At 43.7% G+C, this 18,753-nt stretch overlaps 1 protein-coding gene across 1 annotated transcript in view; it reads right to left on the reverse strand.

Moving 5' to 3' along the window:
* Nucleotides 1-18,753, reverse strand: part of LOC147747989 (guanylyl cyclase C-like) — a 679,125-nt gene that overhangs the window by 620,719 nt on the left and 39,653 nt on the right. Inside the window, exons 2-4 of the mRNA XM_086957579.1 lie at nt 15,838-15,950; nt 7,291-7,358; nt 3,722-3,937 (exon numbers count right to left, since the gene is read on the reverse strand). Of these exons, the coding sequence (XP_086813705.1) occupies nt 3,722-3,937; nt 7,291-7,358; nt 15,838-15,950 (397 nt within the window). The remainder of the gene's footprint in view (nt 1-3,721; nt 3,938-7,290; nt 7,359-15,837; nt 15,951-18,753) is intronic.

An 18,753-nucleotide genomic window follows, 5' to 3' on the forward strand; every position in this document is an offset into this window, starting at 1 on the left:
AGTGGTAGCAAGAGTGATAAAAAGAGATCTGCTGAAACGGAAAGGGCCACGGAAATGCTACAGCACAAACAATATATTATGAGAGCAATCCAGTACATTATAGATTTATATCCATATGTTACACTTGTGGACCACTGTGGTCAACCAATTTCTCAGTGAATGGATCAATGGTCGGAGGTACAAGTTAAACAATAAAGGTGAGAGGGAGGATCCCTGCAGGACTCCACATGTCGTAGACACCTGAGTTGCTGTGAAGGGGCCTAGATGGACCGTTTGCCCTCTGCCCGAGAGGAAGGACTTGATCCACTCACGGGTAGGACCCTAGATGCCAGCCTGTCAGAAACGGTGGAGAAGAATGTCATGATCCACCGTGTCAAACGCGGCCGACAAATCCAGGAGGACTAGTGCCTGAGGGGACCCCCTGTCTGCATTCTTCCGAAGAACATCCAACTAAACTAAAGCGCCCTAAATCACAAGGCAGAGTTAATTTTCTTGATTTTGAACTTTACCATAATGACTTCCTTCTTAAACAGCTTTCTAAATCATAACATGACTCTACCCCTAATCCTCCTTTGTTATGGAAAGATCTAGAACATTCCTTTTTATCTCCCTTCTCCATTGATGAATCCCTCACTTTTACCCACAAATCGCAGTTCCTATCCTCTCCTATACATAACACTTCTTATACGTTATTTCACTCTTTTAAGCTCTCACATCTCTCATCAAAATATCGCTCTCTTAATTCTTCTATATGGCACAATACATTTCTTAAAATAACAAACCCATTTTTTGGAAGACTTGGCGAGACAGAGGTCTACCTTAGATCTATCAGTTATATTCCAACAACTCTTTTCTTACTTTCTCTGTTGCATAGTCACTCTATCAACTACCAAAATCTTTCTCAACCAAACTTAATTTATTAATCAAAAGCATAACTGACTCTCTACTTCTCATATCCTCTACACCATCCTCCTCATTAGCTCAACGTAACATTCTTCACATTTTAAGTGCCCAATCTAGTGCCTCATCCATTTATAAATTCCTCAATGCACCCATTGAACATAGACCTAAAACCAACACTGAACTCCAATGAGAGTCTGAATTCCACTCCTCATGGCCTACTACGCTTTGGGATAAATTATGGTTGAAACTTCGCAAAACTTCAATATCAGCTAGCACGACTCAAACACTTTTCTTTATATACAATCGATTTTTGTTTACTCCACTATCCTTACATAAATTTCAATCCACACTCTCTTCAGATTGCTGGTCTTGCAAATCCCCTCACGCAGATTTATTTCACATGCTTTTCTCTTGTCTCTTCACACATCAATTTTGGTTGAATGTATGGTCTCAGATTAACATCATCTGCCATACACATTTCCCTTTCTCCCTGAAGCTATATTTCTAGGCACACTAGCTGATCATTGGCAATCCCTTTCTTACAACATGGACATTGTGGACTCTTTGCTTGCAATTGCTTTCCAGCAAATAACAAAATATTGTAAACAGTCCACACAACTCTCCTTCCAATCTTGGTGGTAAAGTGTATGTTATAGTCATCGAATAGATCGTGCTTATGTTTCCCCTATGTCCCTAGTTTTGAAAAGAGAACGTATATAGTCTCCGGTGACTATTTTCTTGGACACTTCTGCACAACGATCTACCCAGCGTCACCCTTCATCAGAGGAAATTCCCAAACCACCATGAACTATTTATAAGGTGATATATATTCAATACAAAAGCAAAAAACATAAACTCATAAACCGCAGAAACTAATCAAGTATAATTGTTCATTTTGAGAGGACGAGGGGGCTTCTGTTTCTGATTCATATTCCAATTCTGCTGTTGGGTCTTGGACTCGTTGTTGCAGACCGGTGTTCTGATGCAGATTGAACCTTTTGGCTGGAGAGTTCCTGTCATGCTGTTGTGACTCTTGTCATTTCAGCAAGACCACTGTCTGGATGAACTGGATTGGCTACTTGGAACTTTGCTGATCTTTCCTGAGGGTCCTTCAAAAGGCACTTGCCTGGCTATCTATCTTTATCAGCATATACGCTGTGTGTGCTCAGAATCTACCTCGGCTGAGGAAGATTATCTCGTGACCCGTTGATCAAATTCCTAAAAAACCAAGAGGCTTGGTATAATTCATTAAACCTTTACGAATGCATTCCATAAATATATGTGGCCTTTAATAGCACCCATTTGAACTTTATACTTTATTACGCTGATTCTGCTGTTCTAACTCATCATTCCTTGATTGGGCAAGTGTTGGATTTGGGCTACCAAAATCAAATAAACATCCATGATGATTTATCAAATTTTATGACTCTGGAAATGAGATTACAGTTATCCTATTCCTGGCCCTCATTGGGTAACTGTCCCTCCTCCAAATATCCAACCCCTTTCAGCACAGAACAAGATCCATCGGAGGACCAATTAATATAAGTGGTAGCAAGAGTGATAAAAAGAGATCTGCTGAAACGGAAAGGGCCACGGAAATGCTACAGCACAAACAATATATTATGAGAGCAATCCAGTACATTATAGATTTATATCCATATGTTACACTTGTGGACCACTGTGGTACACATGCACGACAGTATGGTATGCAGAATGACATGCTTGCAAACCAAAATGCCCAGTGCATGAATTAATTCATCATAAGGGCAAACAAATATAGTGTGCCTACACACCAAAACATTGTGTAAACATCACTGTAATAAACATAAGGATCAGTATTAGTTTACATACACCAATACATGTAAAGGCCAGAACAGCTTGTTGTTGATATAAACCAGTATACTGGGAACATAAACCAAAATGATGAGTTTAAAGCTCATGCTTTAAACCCTATGCCTTATCACAGAAATCAATGTGCCTGATATGTGGACCCTTGATTTACTTACGCATTAACCTGATACCAAAAACTAATGGGATTGTTTATAAACCAGCATAGTACATGCAAACCAATGTAACTTCTGTGAACCAATGCACTATGCACATCCACTATGTTTCGTACACAAGGCAATGTATTTGTTATGTGAGCCTGTGGTTGGTATAAACCAATATGGGTCTGTTTATGAGATGTGTAGAGTGCTTCTCTCAGGTCGGATACTACCTGCTTAGGTTTAACTAGCTTGATGCTCCCACAAATGGATTTTCCAGAACGGTTGAGTGTGGGGAGTTAGAAGTAGAAGTAAGTTTATTGTTGATTAATTAAAATCTTAGAATGTACATTCATAAACAGCATGTTAAATAATAAAAGATGGGGAGTTTAGTGCCAGCTAAAAGGTGAGTGGCTGCATTGTGGAGACACAGCTATCTTAGGTACGAGCACCGCAGGGTCTCAGCTCAGAAAAAAAGAGGGACAAAAGGTTGGCATGAGCCAAGACACTAGGCCATGCCCCGCAATGGGTGCTTCTGATCAGAGCTCTTGAGTCCAAAGCTAAGGCGACATGACATGAAGAAACAATAGGCCGCTGTTTGGAGGTGCAGTGTTTGCAGGTCAGGTCATACGATGGCCTGAAGCCTAAAAACAGTGGATCCACAGGAGAAATGCCAGTGGGATTACTGGGAGTTTTTAAGAAGGCTGCAGGTCATAGGAGCAAAGCAAAAGGGAATACCATTTTTCCAACCACCCGCCACTCCAATCATCTTCTGAAATCAAAATGAAGAGACAAAAGTCACTGGCCAATAACATCATTGTTAAGGTTCTCACCACATGCAGTCCTCCGTGTTTTCGGGCTTCTTATAAATGTAGACGGACTCCCATTTATAAGGCTTCACCGGGTGGCCATTGTACTGCCAGAGATCATAAAAGAAGTACATCAGCTTTCTGGCGGGTGGCAGAACTCGAGTCAGGTTGGCATAGTAGTCGCAGGACAACGCAAAGCTTCCCGCCGAGATCAACGGCACGCCTATCTTTGCACCAAGTCTAATAACAATAATCAGAAAATAGGTTAGAATTGCTGCTAGAACTGATACAAACAAGTAAGTGATCACACAAAGTGACATCACACCCAACAAAATTAGAATACAGATCCCTTTCTAGGGTTACAGTCTTATGATAGATGCCATTTCTGTGGGAGATTGGTTTGATGAGACCGGCAAGAGATCTGAAAAGGTGCTAAATAATCAACTGAGTAATGGCAGGAAGAACGGTTGTGGAGCAGCAGGCTTCATTAAGTCAGTGGCAGAATGCTATTTGTGTCTGGTTAAAAATAAAAAAGGACAGCCTTTCAGCCATCTTGACGTGATTTAAGGTATGTTAATTTACATAGGGATGTAAGTCAATCACTAGTGGGTATGTGGTTATGGGGCTGCAAGTTGAAACTGTAAACTACAAAGAGTTCTGTCGGGTAGCACAATTCTTTGAGAATTTGTGAAGAATGTTGAACATTCTGCATCACTGACAAAGGGTCAAGAAATGATCCCTTTAGAGAAAAAAAAGAGAGGGGTGTTTTTTTTAAATAGACGCTTTTCCCCTTATCAACAAATGAGAAAACTCAGGTACCAAGTTGCTGTGAAAACAAATTTAAAAACACACAAATTATACCCCAGACATGACACAAAGGACTCTTTCTAAGTTGGCATATTCAGCGTCATATATCAAATCCTACATCTAGCATAATATTTTTTGACTCTATGCTTTTTTCACAATAAGCTGCCCATAACATATTCAAAACATACAATAAATTTTAAAAAAAAGACTCGTTGAAAAAGTGATAAATGGTGAAAATGGAATAATCACAATATACACACATACATACCATAAAAAGTTGAGAACATAACATGTCTGATGCCCAAGATTCAAGGTTCAAAGTATCCTTTATCTTAATGTTCTGTTTTAGGATAGCTGACGAGGACATTAAACGATGCCATTGACGTTACGACCCTATGGTCGAACATCTAAGTAGCTTTTTACCTAGATTTTTGGTCTGGTTTCTTAGTACATTTATTTTCCTACCTTAAATTAAAAGGGCAGGGGAATTATCCAACCATTCCACTTTGAAGCCTGTAAACTCCACAATGGTCAACAGGGAAAAAAATAATCTGAACCAACCAGATTTGCTTTCCATTCAAATGTCAGGTTGTATGCTGGTTCTCCATTTAAACTTCAAGGTTTTAACATTTCAATGTAAATGTCTCATGGCACATATTTACACCAAAGAATAAAAGGATTTCAAGTTGAACGGAATCCTTCCATCATCCCCAAGTATGTGTAATTCAGTTCAGCTTGATTCACAAGCTGATGTGCACACTCGATACAATTTCACACTTAGTTTAACAAAAAAGTCTTACTTTGCAAATCTTAAATTAAAAAGGGGTTGTTTTAAAAAAACGGCAAGTAGTGCTAGGCATACGCACATTGCCCACTTGGCACAGCGTGTACTGGGCACAGCTGCAAGCTTTGCCTGTCTGGTTCGGACAGCAAGGGTACAATGAATACGTCATAACTGAAGGTTATGACCTTTGCACACCTTCTGCTGGAATAACCACATTCCACTTCCTGTGGAATTTGTGGCAGAGAGGCAGGGAATATTGCAAGGGCATCTATCGCCCAAGCAGTCGTGAAAAAAAATCCTAAAATTGCCAGCAATGTTGTGTGCATGGCATATCCAAAGGCCAAGACTTGTGCCCAGTATCACAAAGCATGACCTGCTGGCCCAGCAGGTGATATTGTCCCAGATGCCGAGTTCAGCACATGACCCCTGGCCCAGCCCTGGCACTGATAGGCGCTCAGCTCCAAAGTTCTCAATAGTGCCACATCATAAACACCCTCAACAAACTGAGCTCACCCAGATAGACCTGTCGAGGCAAGTAGGAACTGTTGAACATATGTAATGCAGTGCAATACGGGGCAATCTTTAATGTTTTAAATATTTCAAGACGACACATTTAGAATTGCATTATAAACCTTGCTTTTCACAAATGTTTGTATTAAAATTAGCTTTAAAGTGTGCCATTTGCCCTTCTTTTTTAAAACTTTTCTCAGGCGGAACACCCCCAAAACCCACCCTAATGTCAGTGGGGCGCCTTCATTTGCTGACTCACTACTTAAAACTCATCCACAACTGTAACGTCTCACCACTTTGAAATGTCGCCAGCCGTCTCTGCCCATGTTGAGTATCCTAGAGCATTGCCACTGTCCATTCCAGATGGTTACAGTGGGCATGAGTACTGGCTTCAGGCGGATAAAGGCCGTGAGCTGCAACCAGTGTCTCTACAGGTAATATTAATAATCTCACAAATTACATCACATATGCCATCACAAGTGATGTCAATGAAATCACATCTACAAAAAGAACAATTGATGGACAGAATGCAGAACAATGTCATACATTCACCTCAGTACAGAGATATGGGCCTAAATCCATCGTTTTTTTGCTCTCCGTGCCATTCCAGTTTGGACCCAGCCATATGCAAATCAGTCTTGACCCTGCGCACAATGATAACAGTCCAGCTCGAACTGTACCGCATCGTAGGACCAGTTTTGGGCTTTCAGCCCTCATCAGCCAGGATAGCTTGACTCCAGTCAAACTGGAATGGCATGGTGAGCAAAAAAAACGATGGATTTAGGCCCAGATCTCTGTACTGGGGTGAATGTATGACATTGTTCTGCATTTTGTCCATCAATTGTTCTTTTTGCATTAAATCACATCTAACATCACATTCTGACATTTGGAATGGCATCACTGATGCTGTATAAAATTGCCCTTTTCACATATTAAAGAACATGATGATGGAACATTCAAAACACTTGCCAACTATTAGTCATCTAGAGTGTGCATTGCACTCTGGGAACAGAGACCAGCTTGCAACCAAGCTCTGAATCAGCTGTACATGGCCACTTGTACATGGGGGGATATCTAGCAGCAGAGCATGGTCTGCAGCCCTGTGCACGAGCCAGCTGCACACAGTGCCGGATTACCAAATAGGCAAAGTAGGCATCGGCCAATGGGCACCACTCCTTTTAGGGGCCCCACGACAACTGATCAAAATAATATTGATTTGATCATGAAAGAAATTACAATCAAGCTTTCTTAAATTGTTTCCAAAAGATATAAAAAAATGAATCAACTGAAAGAAACGAAAACGTTACATTAAAGTCTCTATAGAATAGAGATAATACTGTAATAATATTGTTGGTTGGTAAGATTAAAAACGTATTAGGAGATAATTTGCAGGGGCAAAGTTTCGACTGCCTAACGGCCGCCACAGGGTTTGTTCCGGCACTGCCTGCACACAGGACACAGCATATCCTTTACAATACACCTCAGTACTTACGTGACCATTTGGTAGGTTGCATAGGAGCAGGTGGGGCCAAGGATTGCACAACCCAGCTGACCTGTACTCTGTGGGGGAAAACAACACAAGTTTTGCTAAGATGCTGCATTTGCTACTCACAAGGCACTCACAAGATTAACTGTTAGTTTAAGGTGCTAGCCAGGGTGCACTGTCCTCTGCTACACTTCAGGAAGGAGAGAGAAAGTGGTAGGTAACAGAAAGTCTCTTTTTAGAGCACAATTTGGGGTTTCATTAAGAGCATTTTTTGGCTGTGGCTGGGGAAGGCACGTCTCTGGATGCCATGCTACTGACTCTAGGCTTTCTGTATCTTATCTTTGTTCCACTGGATTCTCTAAACAGCATAGCTCAATAACTTAATACCTCCCTAATGTAATACTCTTCTAGTGCCCAAGGAGTGTCCAGTGCATACCCTGGAGGGCTGAGCTATACTAGATTTTGAGGATACCCACATGAGATACATTACGTTACAATTTGGTCTCTCGGTTTCATGGTAATTATCATTTTAACATTTCTGTCTGTATTTATATTTATTTTTTGCCCATTATATTGGTATTTATCCATATTTATTTTATGTTTTGAGAATAAATGGAGTAGTAAAATGGTATATTTCCACATATATTTAACTGATAATCATGCACTCATTCTTTGATGCCTGCGGCGTTTTAGCAAATCAAGCAGACAAATATAACTAAACACTACTCCTACAGGTAAAGTAGCATTATATACATACATATATTAACATATACTTATGTTTAAGGGAATCTCATCCTGTTTTAAATCCCCATGGTGTCTATCTGCTTAGCAGTTGGTCTGGAATTCATGAAGGACAACAAGGAGAGTCACTCACAAGTAGCATCATTTTCTGTATTTTTCAGTTTTTAAAAAATAAATACAGGCAGGAAATATATTGTTTTCTGTCTGTATTTATCTGTAAAAATCAGTAAAAACGGAAAACAGGAAGCTTTACAATTCATATCGAAGGACCTCTTTTAGATTGTAAGTGGTTATGTTGAAAATCTGGAATCAATTTCTCCTCATGGCCCTACACAGAACAGCCCTGCTGCAACACCTCTTGACTTTGCTCTGCACTGAAAATTCTTTGAGACTTGAATCCACATTCTCTGAAGCAGTCTTAGGGATGCATGGTTGCAGGGCCAGCTTTAGAACTGGGGCGCCCGGTGCGACAATCTTTTTGGACACTCCCATTACCTCCTCTTTGGATTTCCTCACTACCACCTGGCAAAATTGTCCCTCATCTCTCCATAGCCCCTTTCTCATATACATTTCATATATTTTAAACTGCTGGTAAAGGCTGGCTTTACTAACCCATTCGGCTATCCACATAAAATATAGATATGTTCTTTGCAGCAGGCATGTGAACCCTCTGAGCTATTATATAGGCACTTGACAATAGTCAAATCTCTCTCTTTAGCAGGAACATTAATCACAAGAGTTATCTTGAATTACTTTTTTACTGCCTGAAAGCTGGACGAACAAAGAACTCTGCAGCAGGTGTTTTTAAATGTAAGTTATGCTAAACACAGTGCCCCCCTGAGGTCAGCGCCGCTATCCTCCTCCAGATCAGCGCCCAGTGCAGCCGCACTGGTCGCGCTGCCCTAAAGACGGCCCTGCATGGTTGCTCAGTGTATGAATGGATAACGATGACACCAGGGCTTTAAGTACCCCGGGTCTCACTGGTGCTGAGCACCAGCAGTTTTTTTAAAGGGAGCTTTGAAACAGGTCCCCATCGGCCTCTGTTTTGTTCCCCGGCACAGGCCGACCGTTTTTTTCCGGACTTCAGTGACAGCAGGCACATCATGTGCGCATGCTCACACTGCTCACTTCTCACTAGTGAAGGTTACGTCATGACACCTTGTCAGGTGAGCATTGTAGGGGAAGGGAAATCCTTTAAAGAGAGCCATTTTCTCTTTGGATTTCGCTTCTCTTTTTGTAAACTCAGGAGCAGCAACATTGTCGGGTTGATATCACCAGTGGAAGCGTTTTCAATCTTATATACAAGCCATAGTTGCTGCTTATTTATGTTATGCAACTAACAACCATTGACAAAGCCTATACCCCTGACTTGTTGTAGTCAGTGCTTTACATGGGAAACATAAGTGCAGGTACTCATTAATATGAGCTAGAGGTGTGACAAGTGGGTGGGGCTAGGGGCAGGGCTGAGGGTAAGATATGGTGATACATAATGACTTATGTACCAGTTGGTGCACATATCAAAACACATGAGAAATGCATTTATGTAAACAAAACAGGTTAGCTCATTACAGAAAATGAAAGCCAAACAGGATATGTTAACAGTTCAGTGTTTTGTAATATTTGCTGCTTCTTAATGTCATACTGTTATTTGTTGTTGTGTGGCACAATACTATATACTCTCAAGCGTGCACACACACACACACACACACACAACCACACACAAGCAGACATGTACACAAAAGTATTCCACACATTCCCTTTAAAATACTTCCTGAGAGTGCCCTGATTCTCTTCCTCTTTCTCTCACTTTTCTCACATTCAAAAATAGGCACCCGCAAGTTGGCAAGCACACAGACATAAACAAATACTCACACAAAGTCTCAGGTGGGATTAAAGCCATTTTAAACTCCTTGCCTCTCACGGCTTCCTAAATTGCCACTGTCATTGTGCTGCCTCCATACCTGTGTTTGCCCAAATGCACACAATAGTGTGAATGTGATTAACAGCATAGGACCTAAATGGGCCCTCCACTGTCAAACACAGTCGGATGGTGAACACAAGGACATCATTTACACACCTGATGGAGCTGGGGGGGGAGGCTATACAGCTGAAGTGAATGGTCGTTGTGTCCCTGATCGACGGTGCAGGGTCTGTCTAGACCCTGCACTGTTAATCACAGCATGACGCAAGTGCAAGTCCTCTCAGACCCCTGCAGTCTCAGGGCATTCAAATGGACGCTGCTGGAATCTCCAGCAGGGACTCTGCAAAAGGCTACTGCGTTTACAAGCTCTAGAGAAGCCTGTGGTAGAAGAGATACCTAGCCGGAGCCTGCACCCCAGCGCAGGAAACAACGACATCACCCCATCGCAAGACCTCTGCAACTCCCTCGCCTCATACTTCCACAACAAGATCACGGACATACACAGCAGTTTCAACAACCAACCAACGCACACCACGACCGACCAGCCACCCCCCCCCCACCACCACCCTCCACGCCTGGACCCCGATCAGCACCGAAGACACCATCCGCACGATGAACTCCATCCACTCCGGATCACCAACCGACCCCTGCCCTCACCACGTCTTCAACAAGGCCGACGCGGTCATCGCACCCCACCTGCGAGACATCATCAACACATCCTTCGACACCGCCATCTTCCCTGAAAGCTGGAAACACGCCGAACTCAGCGCTCTACTCAAGAAACCAACAGCGGACCCCACCGACCTCAAGAATTACCGCCCCATCTCGCTTCTCCCGTTTCCAGCCAAAGTCATCGAGAAGACCGTCAACAAGCAGATGGCCGCCTTCCTCGAGACGAACGGATCCCTCGACCCCTCACAGTCCGGCTTCCGAGCCAAACACAGCACCGAGACCGCCCTCATCGCCGCCACCGATGACATCCGAGCCCTGATGGACAATGGAGAAACAGCGGCCCTCATCCTCCTAGACCTCTCCGCGGCATTCGACACGGTCTGCCACCGCACCCTAATACGGCGCCTCAGCAACATCGGAATCCAGGACAAGGCGCTGGAATGGATCATCTCCTTCCTCGACGGAAGAACACAGCGAGTCCGCCTACCACCGTACAAGTCAGAGGCCTCCGAAGTCATCTGCGGCGTCCCCCAAGGATCATCCCTGAGCCCCACCCTCTTCAACGTCTACATGAGCCCCCTCGCGGCCATCGTACGCAAACACCACCTCAGCATCATCTCCTACGCCGACGACACCCAGCTGATCCTCTCCCTGACCAACGACCCCGCCGCCGCCAGAGCCAACCTGCACGAAGGGATGAAAGAGGTAGCCGAGTGGATGACGACCAGCCGCCTGAAACTGAACTCGGACAAGACGGAGGTCCTCATCCTGGGCTCCTCACCCTCCGCCTGGGACGACTCCTGGTGGCCTCCCGCCCTGGGCACCGCACCCAAACCGACAGACCATGCACGAAACCTGGGCTTCATCCTGGACTCCTCCCTCTCCATGACCAGGCAAGCCAACAGCGTCTCCTCGGCGTGCTTCAACATCCTACGCATGCTACGGAAGATCTTCTGGTGGATCCCCACAGAGACCAGGAAGACCGTCACCCAGGCCCTCGTCACCAGCCGACTGGACTACGGCAACGCCCTCTACGCCGGGACCACCGCCATGCTCCAGAAGAGACTCCAGCGGATCCAAAACGCCTCAGCCAGACTCATCCTCGACATCCCACGATCCAGCCACATCTCCGGACACCTGAGAGACCTTCACTGGCTCCCCATCAACAAGAGAATCACCTTCCGCCTCCTCACCCACGCACACAAAGCCCTACACGACCAAGGCCCGAGCTACCTCAACAGCCGAGTCAACTTCTACGCTCCCAAACGCCACCTCCGATCAGCCAACCACGCCCTCGCCGCCGTCCCCCGCATCCGAAGAGCGACTACAGGAGGAAGGTCCTTCTCCTACCTGGCCGCCAAGACCTGGAACTCCCTCCCGTCCGACCTGCGCCTGACCCAAGACCACCTCTCCTTCAGGAAGAAGCTGAAGACCTGGCTGTTCGAGCAGTAGCGGCACCCCCCCCCCCCCCCCCCAGCGCCTTGAGACCCTACGGGTATGTAGCGCGCTTTATAAGTGTCACTGATTGATTGATTGATTGCATTGCCATCTATTAGCGTACTGGTACTCTCCCTGGCTAAAGAGAAGTGCCGGTACTGACGGCCAGAAAATTCGGAAGTGCCGGTACTCAGTACTGGTGAGCACCGGCCCATTTAAACGACTGGTGGTAGGTATGCTGTTACTTGTTGTATCATATATCTGGATGCAATGACAGAAACAGCAAAATGCAAGTCAGGCGGCACACTACGCTAAACACAGATTATAATCCTGCTTGTTTTTAAACCACGCCTTTAATTACATTGGCCACGCCCCCATGAGAGCCGCCCAGTTTTTTCATCCCACTTTAAGCCCTGCCCTGGAGAGACTACCGGGGGCCTACCATAGTCCTGTCTACATGACGGAGCTCACTCGTGCAATATATTTCATCCGGCTAAATGGTGGAGGGGAGGGGTATGTCATTGTACTGCCTATATGATTATACTGGGTATAAGCGCCGCATTTTTCCAGCAGTACGGTTTCTTTCTTACAATTTTATGAAGAGAACATTTATAAAAGAAGAATGGTTTGTTGTTTGCCTTATGGTATAATGTCCGCAAATCCAGGTTATCAACATATTTCCCTCTCTGAAAAGCAACTCTCTCGCAAATGTCAACTTTGGTACACCAAACCCTCCAAGTATTATTCCTGCGATGCTAGTTATCCTGAAAAACTCCAGAAACTGCATATATGCAAATGCACACTATGCTATTTATAACCTTTTGATTGTTGGAAGAGGCCGTGACACTAGAAGAGAGGCTTGGAGTGAATCAAATCATGCTGCCACTCTCCTCACTCATCAATGGTAATCAATAGCATGTTACCCTCTGTGCATGTGCATACACGATTTATGATATGTTTTTCTAATGAATTTCATTTTTTTTAAATAAGGAATTTAACTAAAACCAGGAAGCAAGGAGATAAATTCATCTAGTGAGGTAAAATCCCGTTGAAGAGGCTTCATGACTTTGACAAGAGTAGGTAACATGCAATGAGTGTTGCAATGAAGTATTTTTCTCATGCAAATTTCGCTGAACTGTGCTAATAAGTTGACCTTTGCACTGTGAATATGCGTATGTGCGCTTATTTAGTAGCCCTAATTATCGTTTCATTGTGCCAAAATAATTTTCACGGACATGGCATCAAAAACATTATACGACCCAAATACTATCCCATAATGTTACTCATGTTTTTCAAAGAGCACAATAAACAATATTATATATAGTCAATGATAAAACCTCTTCCGCTTCCATTTATTCAGACATTCCAACATGTCTGAATACCAAAGCGTGGACAGTATTTCTGAATACAGGATCAAAAGGCACCCTGGTGAGTTATAATGGAGCCCCGTGCGGGGCAGTGCCCCCTCCATTCTTTAGGCCTATGAAAATCTGTCAGATATGGGAGATTTTAGGGCCCTTCAAGACACTCTGCAGGGGGCTGCACCAATGTTCACTACACTGCTGCCTATATTACACATTTCATCTCATTGAAAGGGGGCTTCATGGGGTGTACACTGTGATGATATCCCTTCTTAATATTTTGCAAGGAACATCAGTGACCATATATATGTCATGCTTCTCTGGTTTGTGCATGCTACGTGTAACTTTAAATGGGTACACCAGAGGCTGACGTGGTCAGGGGAAACATCCTTTACAATGCGGTGTTTACACCGCGCGACCTTTACGACGCAGCCACGCAAGTCATTACTACGACTTGCGCTGGATGGCGCTCTTGCTTAAGGAATAGTTTGATTTTCTATTCCAACACCTTCCCTAATGTTACGTGGGCTGGAGTTGGAATACAAAATTAAATTATGCCACAATCCAGCGCCCTCCAACGCAAGTCGTTGTAACGACTTGCGTTGTGAAAACCTCGTTGTAAAGTACCGCAATCAAAATGATAGCGTTGTACTGACATACATCCCGTGGTCAGTGTGGTCCTTTATGCACAATGTGCTCAGGGCCGGCTCTAGGCTCATGGTGGCCCTGGGCAAGGAGCGTAGGTAGGGGGCCCGGAAGAGGTTGTCCGGGCGGTGCGGAGCGCGCAGGCCAGTAAAGAGGGGAGGGGGTCAGGGTGTTTAGTAGTGGAACAGAGCCGGAGGCCGCCAAATCCCTGCCAGGGGCCACCACGCAAATATGTATCCATCCTCAGAGGATTAATATATTAAGGATATGTATTGGCGTGGTGGCCCCTGGGGTTTGGTGGCCCTGTGCAGGTGCACAGTTTGCACATGCCTAGAGCCGTGATGTGCTACTCTCAAGCCAGACGCAAACTCACCCCTGCCCTTGGGAAGCATATAAAGGTAGACTATCCAATGAAGCGGCTAACCCGTCTTTCAAAGGGCAGGCCGAACCTAGCCTGCTTTTGAAAGGGGGTCGGCGATCCCCTTCCAGGTGGTTGCAGTGAGTGACTATACATGTACAAAGGGCATGTCTGGTGGGCCATGGGACCCCCTTGCAAGTTTCACCCCTGGGGGGAAAGGGCCACACACTGACTGTGCAACACTTCTTTGGTACCACTCCGTATTAGGTGTGCAGGCGCAGAGGTAAAATGTGTCCCCATGCTAATGAGGGAAGGCCCATTTAGTATCGCACTAGAGCTCCATGTGTGCCAGATGCCAATCAACTAGTTATCACAATAGGACCTAATCAAGGCTCTACCAAAATAAGATCTGTGACTGTATAGAAAATGTGACCTCTTGGATTTAGTTCAATTGTCTTCAACTAAATATGGGCAAAACAGAGATTGTGCTCTTTGGAAAGGCCCACTCAGTGTGGTCGGAGCACTGGTGGCCCCAGCATATGGGTCCAGCTCCCACCCTGAAATCAGTAGTGAGAAACTTGGGAATCATGGTGGATGAAAATCTTTCCATGAGAGAAAATATGAATGCCATATCAGGTTCCTGAGTTGGAACAATACACCTTCTCATGAAAGCTTTCCAGTGGCTACCACTCCAGTCAAGGAAATCACTAGTCTGAGCTCTCATAGTCACCAGCCTGGACTATGGTAATGCACTTTGATACACACATCCCTGCATGGAAGTGAGTATCTCTATCTGCAGGGTAATCTGCAGTTGTATGCCCCCACTCAAAATCTCAAATCCAGCGGGAAACTTCCTTTACACCCTCAGCGCATCCGCACTACCAGGTACGGGGTCGGTCATTCTCATACATGGCCCCCCAGCACTGGAATCAGCTTCCGCTACATCTAAGTGCATGACAGATTTCAACCAATTAAAAAAGTCTCTTAAAATATGTCTTTTTAAGTTTCACTTGATTCATGTATCTATCTTAATTTTTCAACCTTAGGACCAGTAGAGATGCAATGGTGCCGAGCGAACCTACCTAGGGTGATACGCAGCACTTAACAAGTAACTTTAACATAACACAACACACAACATACTGGCAATGCCTACTCGCCAAGCCAACAACCTTACTGTGAACTTATCACGATTAACAAACAATTTAGTCTATCTACCAAGCATAATAATATGGTAACTCTTACAAGAAATGAAATGCTCCCGCTACAGCATGTACATAGGATTGTACTGGAATAACCCCCACACACACACATACTGGACACGCGTTGTCATTGTTCACTGATTCGTATGCCTCCGGCTTCTTCAGGGCACTGATTTCTCTTTTCATTTAAATGCTACCTGGGTTAAGAGGGTCACTTACATGCAGCTGCTTCAGCTTCTCTATTCCTTCACAGGTTGTAGTGCCGCATCCCTTAAACTCATAGAGCGAGGTGTCAAATCCATGGTAGGTTGCATTCAATGTGACATTCTGGCCTAAAAAGACAGAGTTGAGAAAATGAACATGCAGACGACATCAGAAGTGATTACAGATAACAGTCTTCAGGCTAGAGAGGAATCAATTCATGGGGTTGCGAAAACTACCACTGGGATGCAATGATATATGCAGTCTAGATGCCTGAGATTATTACCCTATGGGAGAGGTGAATGAATAGAAAGAATACAAGCTCCTCAGTCTGTTGTTGTACATCACAGCCCTGCTCTGAGCGACCATACTCAGCCCAATAATTAAATCATCAGCAATACTGTACACATCATACATCATCCATCATTGTAAGCAATCCGGAGACGGTACACCTCTGCCTACTTAAACGTAAAATGGTTAAAGATATCTCCTTCAAAGTGTGCCTACAAAGAGACTCCTCAATAAAGAAACCTTCTGTTTTGCCTGCCACCTCTGGGAGGCAGCCTCCTGTGTTTCCCTTTTCTGGATTTCTGGATAGGGATTCCTGCTTACTATTTGAGGCCCTGGTTGGAGCTGTTCACCATGCTGCTGGAAGTTTGTTTCAGTTGTTGATTGTTGTGGTTCCTTGAATTCTGAACCTGTGTTTTAAATATATTGATTCTGTTTTGAATTTGGTAACAGCAGACCATAAACAGTGAGTTCAGCAAGTGCGAGTGTTTTCGTCATGTTACACCAATGGATTCACTGTGTATTTGAAGGTTTTGTTCTGAACCCTCGGGTTCCATCTTGTGCATAGCAGCCATTTTGTGGATTGCCCTTACAGTAGGCCCTCACTGTGGCAGAACAAGTATTTAAGGACATAACCTTAACATGGGCTTGTGCTGACTCCCGCATGACCTGGCGAAAGCTGACCCTGTTGCTCGAGGCTAACCTTGCCAAGCTAGTTCCTGCCCTTTAGCTGATCAAGATTATAGATCAGAGCACAGGACATTGTAAAGATTTACTACACAAATGTACCTATCTTTATTCCATCTGTTCCTGTTTCTGCCTCCACGAGCTATTTATGACATGGGCTGTGATCTTACTGTTTTGGGTTTATCCGGCCTTGTCAGCTAGAGAATGTACGCATTATGTGGACATTGTTTATGGCCTGGACTTATCTTGAAAGTGGGTTTGTCATCATACAGTGCTTTGTGTGCACGTCCTGGGAGTGACCAACAATAATGTACTTCAAAGAGAAAATGTGTGCCTAGGGCATAATAAATGGTATAAAAGGTCTGTGCTGAGACCATTCAGCAGGCTGCCTCATTCAGTTGCTTTAGGTGTGACTGGGCGACGTAGCCTCACAATTAATTGTAATAAAGATGTCTTTTCATATTTCAGATTCTCTGTTGATTTCTTTGCTGCTTTTGAATGGACTACTTATTGGTAAGACCCCTGAGAAGGAGTTTGAGGATTTCTTTGTCTCTGCGGCCCAGTATATTTTTGATTTTTCTGACATAAACTCTCCAAAAGATGTCACTCCTGACTGAGGAACTTTTTTTGGCGTAAGTGTTTTTTTTTAAAAAAAGAGACTGTTAGTGCAGTTAGAACTTGGCAGTTAGAATTTGGACAACTATTTGTTTGGTATAGCTTTGATAGGTTTGTATGGGTTTGTATATGCGAATTGCAATTTGTGTAGGCAGGTAATGAAGAGACTTTTCTCCATCTGCTTTAGTTGAAGTATAAGTGGGTCGCTCCCAGTCCTTAGTCCTTAGTTCTTTGGTCCTTCGGTTCTTTGAGTCCTCAGTTATTGGTTGTCCTTAGTTTGATGGGTTCTTAGTATTTGGTCCTTAGTTTATTTGAACATTGCAATATTCAAAAACCGAGGGTCTCGTGCATTTGCGAGTGTATTGATAGAGATAGCCCCTTGAAGTTTGAAGCTTGGTTAGTGAGCGCAGATGCCTAATCATAGCAAATTTGGTATTAGGTTTTGTTTAAGTTGCAACAGGGATTCCCGATTGGAGGGTTCATGTCTGATGCCTCCGGTTGGAACTCCAACTTATGAGCTCTATTTAGCTAAAGTGCGCTGTATTGTGTGTCCTGAGTGTTTGACCCCCTTTCTGTTTGTGTATGGAGTGGGCCCAATGTGTGTTTGTTGGTTTTCTTGATGTTTTCGGTCTGTTAAGTAAAATGTTGGTTGGTTAATGTTGAGTAGAAACTTGAGTAAAGATACAGAAATGAAACATGTAATGTGCTAAGATGGGTATGTGTTGCTCTTTAGTTTGTAGAATGAGCAATTGTGCCCATATACAAAACTGCCGTTAAACGCATAAAGGATAAAATTAGGAAACACATTCAATAGATATAAATAAGGCCCCCCCCCCAAAAAAAAAAAACGAAATTATCTATTTTTGCAAAAATAAATACATTTACAGCATTTTCCTTAGATGCACTGTATTAGATGTTCACAGGCAAACATTTCAGCTGCAGTATATTTGATAGGAATGTTCATTCAGCCAGCACTTTTCCAGTTAAACACGGGTGGAATTTTGCATAACCGTCCTTTTAAATAAATGTGGCGCAAAAATGTGATGCAGGAATGTGACGCGTTTTAAGTAAGGCATATGCGCTTAGGCTTGTGAGTTAATGCATCTAAATGATAGGCAAGGGATGCAGCGGGCTCTTATATGTAGAACAATCACAAAAAGGAATAATTGGTTTTATTAGAAGAAAAAAATTATTAATTGTGAAAAATAATTACAAAAATCGTTTTTTATTTTTATAAAGCTTAACACTCATACTATGACCTCCTAGCATTAACATTTGATTTAAGTTATGTTGCATCACTAAAATGACAAGCATTCATGTGTATAATTTCCCCTTGGCATAGGC

Source organism: Lissotriton vulgaris, chromosome 1_1 (genome assembly GCF_964263255.1).
Source record: "Lissotriton vulgaris chromosome 1_1, aLisVul1.2, whole genome shotgun sequence".
In the NCBI taxonomy this organism is placed as follows: Eukaryota; Metazoa; Chordata; class Amphibia; order Caudata; family Salamandridae; genus Lissotriton; species Lissotriton vulgaris.